General features: G+C 42.5%; 1 protein-coding gene across 1 annotated transcript in view; it reads right to left on the reverse strand.

Moving 5' to 3' along the window:
* The window catches only part of LOC110536655 (fibroblast growth factor 5-like), a 27,716-nt gene that overhangs the window by 17,014 nt on the left and 5,702 nt on the right, over positions 1-5,000 (reverse strand). Inside the window, exon 2 of the mRNA XM_036936467.2 lies at positions 3,033-3,136. Coding sequence (XP_036792362.2) covers positions 3,033-3,136 — 104 coding nt within the window. The remainder of the gene's footprint in view (positions 1-3,032; positions 3,137-5,000) is intronic.

Below are 5,000 nucleotides of genomic sequence, written 5' to 3' on the forward strand. Positions count from 1 at the left end.
GCCGTGTGGTTAAGGTTAGGGTTAGTCGTGTGGTTAAGGATAGGGTTAGGTTTAAAATCTGATTTTATGACTTTGTGGCTGTGCCAACTAGACCACTATGCAGAACTGCCTCCAGAACCTTGAAAAATTTAAATGAAAAAATTCTCACCTGCTTGTACACAGAGTGCATCCCTCTATCCCTCGCTCCCTCCATCCACCCCTCCCTCCATCCACCCACCCACCCACCCACCCCTCCCTCCCTCCCTCCCACCCACCCACCCACCCCTCCCTCCCTCCCTCCCTCCCTCCCTCCCTCCCTCCCTCCCTCCCTCTATCCATCCATCCATCCATCCATACAGCTCACTGTATGGAGCTGTACCAGCCTCCCTCTCTCTCTGTCACTGTGTCTCTCTCCCTCTACCTGTATTTCTCCCCCTCTCTCTCTTGCTCTCTCTCTCTCTCTCTATCTCTCTCTCCCTGTATTCCCCACCCTCCCCTCTCTCTCTTGCTCTCTCTCTCTCTCTCTCCCCCTCTCTCTCTCTCTCCCTGTATTCCCCACCCCACCCTCCCCTCTCTCTCTCTCTCTCTCTCTCTCTCTCTCTCTCTGGACTAATATTTTCTAACACATGTATATAGGGAGAGGCTTGTATCTATCTACCCAGCCTGTCAGCCCAGGCTTCCTACTGCCGACTGTCAACGGAACAGAGGAACTTGCTGGCTGGCTGTCCGCCTGGCTGGCTGACTGGCCTGCTTACACGCGGCAGTGTGTCTGTCTGTCTGTCTGTCTGTCTAGCTGGCTGGTTGGCTGTCTGGCTGGCTGACTGTCCGCCTGGCTGGCTGACTGGCCTGCTTACAAGCAGCAGTCTGTCTGTCTGTCTGTCTGTCTGTCTGTCTAGCTGGCTGGTTGGCTGGCTGGCTGGCTGCAGAGTGCAGATATGAAGTCATTCATTTAAAAAAAGGGGGACATCTGCAACTCTCAAGATGTGTCTTAGTGTTCAGGCAAAGTTCACTACAATGCAATAAACGATGTAGTTTCTGCACGCCTCTCCTCAGATATAAAATGGGATCCATATTGGGCCGCGTACGACGCCCTGAAGCCTTCCTAACTTGGGCTAGCCTCTCCTTCAAAATGCAATGTCCGTATCCAAAATGGTCGCAAAAGTAGTCCACTAACAGTATAAAGCAGATAGGGTGTCATTTCAGACACAGACAACAGTAGTTAATAGGCTACTTACCACGGACACAGACAACAGTAGTTAATAGGCTACTTACCACGGACACAGACAACAGTAGTTAATAGGCTACTTACCACGGACACAGACAACAGTAGTTAATAGGCTACTTACCACGGACACAGACAACGGTAGTTAATAGGCTACTTACCACGGACACAGACAACGGTAGTTAATAGGCTACTTACCACGGACACAGACAACGGTAGTTAATAGGCTACTTATCACGGACACAGACAACGGTAGTTAATTGACACAGACAACGGTAGTTAATAGGCTACTTACCACGGACACAGACAACAGTAGTTAATTGGCTACTTACCACGGACACAGACAACGGTAGTTAATAGGCTACTTACCACGGACACAGACAACGGTAGTTAATTGGCTACTTACCACGGACACAGACAACAGTAGTTAATAGGCTACTTATCACGGACACAGACAACGGTAGTTAATTGACACAGACAACGGTAGTTAATTGACACAGACAATGGTAGTTAATTGACACAGAAAACGGTAGTTAATTGACACAGACAACGGTAGTTAATTGACACAGACAACGGTAGTTAATTGGCTACTTACCACGGACACAGACAACAGTAGTTAATTGACACAGACAACGGTAGTTAATTGACACAGACAACGGTAGTTAATTGACACAGACAACGGTAGTTAATTGGCTACTTACCACGGACACAGACAACAGTAGTTAATTGACACAGACAACGGTAGTTAATTGACACAGACAACGGTAGTTAATTGACACAGACAACGGTAGTTAATTGGCTACTTACCACGGACACAGACAATGGTAGTTAATTGACACAGAAAACGGTAGTTAATTGACACAGACAACGGTAGTTAATTGACACAGACAACGGTAGTTAATTGGCTACTTACCACGGACACAGACAACAGTAGTTAATTGACACAGACAACGGTAGTTGATAGGTTACTTACCACGGACACAGACAACGGTAGTTAATTGACACAGACAACGGTAGTTAATTGACACAGACAACGGTAGTTAATTGACACAGACAATGGTAGTTAATTGACACAGAAAACGGTAGTTAATTGACACAGACAACGGTAGTTAATTGACACAGACAACGGTAGTTAATTGGCTACTTACCACGGACACAGACAACGGTAGTTAATTGACACAGACAACGGTAGTTGATAGGCTACTTACCACGGACACAGACAACAGTAGTTAATTGACACAGACAACGGTAGTTAATTGGCTACTTACCACGGACACAGACAACGGTAGTTAATTGACACAGACAACGGTAGTTGATAGGCTACTTACCACGGACACAGACAACGGTAGTTAATTGACACAGACAACGGTAGTTGATAGGCTACTTACCACGGACACAGACAACGGTAGTTAATTGACACAGACAACGGTAGTTGATAGGCTACTTACCACGGACACAGACAACGGTAGTTAATTGACACAGACAACGGTAGTTGATAGGCTACTTACCACGGACACAGACAACAGTAGTTAATTGACACAGACAACGGTAGTTGATAGGCTACTTACCACGGACACAGACAACGGTAGTTAATTGACACAGACAACGGTAGTTAATTGACACAGACAACGGTAGTTAATTGACACAGACAACGGTAGTTGATAGGTTACTTACCACGGACACAGACAACGGTAGTTAATTGACACAGGCAACGGTAGTTAATTGACACAGACAACGGTAGTTGATAGGTTACTTACCACGGACACAGACAACGGTAGTTGATAGGCTACTTATCACAGACACAGACAGCGGTAGTTGATAGGCTACTTACCACGGCGTGAAGCCTTCCTCTCTTGTTCATGGACAGGAATTTGTTACTGTAGACTCCTCGGATACCGATGACACCCTGAGATACAGCAAAGAGCTCCAGGACACCTGAGAAACAACATGTTGTTTTCATCACAACAGCAGGATAAATAAATGTATTGGATACTATTTTCGAGAAGTCCTCTATATTTATCTCTCTCTGTCACCTCTGTCGCTCTGTCTGTTTGTCTGTCTGTCTGTCTGTCTGTCGGTCATTTTGTCTGTCTGTCTGTCTGTCTGTCGCTCTGTCTGTCTGTCTGTCTGTCTGTCTGTCTGTCTGTCTGTCTGTCTGTCTGTCTGTCTGTCTGTCGCTCTGTCTGTCTGTCTGTCTGTCTGTCTGTCTGTCGGTGTCTGTCTCTGTCTAGGTTTCTCAATTCTCAATCAAACCAGTAGAACATACAGAAGATTAGAACATAGAGTAGAACATATAACAGAACATAGAGTACAACATAATGTAGAACACACAGTAGAACATATAGCAGAACATACAGCAGAACATATAACAGAACATACAGCCGAACATACAGTAGAACACACAGTAGAACATACAGTAGAACATCATGTTGAACACACAGTAGAACATACAGTAGAACATACAGCAGAACACACATCAGAACATACAGCAGAACATACAGTAGAACATACAGTAGAACACACAGCGGAAAATACAGCAGAACATATAACAGAACAGACAGCCGAACATACAGTAGAACACACAGTAGAACATACAGTAGAACATAATGTTGAACACACAGTAGAACATACAGTAGAACATACAGCAGAACACACATCAGAACATACAGCAGAACATACAGTAGAACATACAGTAAAACACACAGTAGAACATAATGTAGAACATACAGCAGAACATACAGGTGAACATACAGTAGAACACACAGCAGAATATACAGTAGAACAAAATGTAGTACACAGTAGAACATACAGCAGAACACAATGTAGATTAGAGCATACAGTAGATTAGAAGATACAGTAGAATAGACCGTACAGTAGATTAGAACATACAGTAGAATAGAACATACAGTAGATTAGAACATACAGTAGAACATACAGTAGATTAGAACATACAGTAGAACATACAGCAGAACACACAGCAGAATATACAGTAGAACAAACAGTAGAACACACAGCAGAACATACAGCAGATCATACAGTAGAACATACAGCAGAACACACAGCAGAACATACAGTAGAACATACAGTAGAATAGGACATATAGTAGAACATACAGTAGATTAGAACATACAGTAGAACATACAGCAGAACATACAGTAGAACATACAGTAGAATAGGACATATAGTAGAATATACAGTAGATTAGAACATACAGTAGAACATACAGTAGAATAGAACATATAGTAGAACATACAGTAGATTAGAACATACAGTAGAACATACAGCAGAACATACAGTAGAACATAATGTAGAACACACAGTAGTTTAGAAAATACAGCAGATTAGAACATATAGCAGATTAGAATATACAGTAGAACATACAGTAGATTAGAACAAACAGCAGAACATACAGAAGAACATAGAGTAGAACACACAGTTGAACATACAGTAGAACATAATGCAGAACATACAGCAGATCATACAGTAGAACATACATTAGAACACAAAGCAGAATATACAGTAGAACATAATGTAGAACACACAGTAGAACACAGAGCAGAACACACAGCAGAACGTACAGTAGAACATACAGCAGAATATACAGTGGAACATAATGTATAACATTCAGTAGGACATAATGTAGAACATACAGCAGATTAGAACATACAGTAGAACATACAGTATCATAGAATATACAGTAGATAAAACATACAGTAGAACATACAGTATCATAGAATATACAGTAGATAAAACATACAGTAGAACATACAGTAGATTAGAACATATATTATAAAATACA

The sequence above is a fragment of the Oncorhynchus mykiss genome, chromosome 11, assembly GCF_057628025.1.
Source record: "Oncorhynchus mykiss isolate SJ-2025 chromosome 11, ASM5762802v1, whole genome shotgun sequence".
In the NCBI taxonomy this organism is placed as follows: Eukaryota; Metazoa; Chordata; class Actinopteri; order Salmoniformes; family Salmonidae; genus Oncorhynchus; species Oncorhynchus mykiss.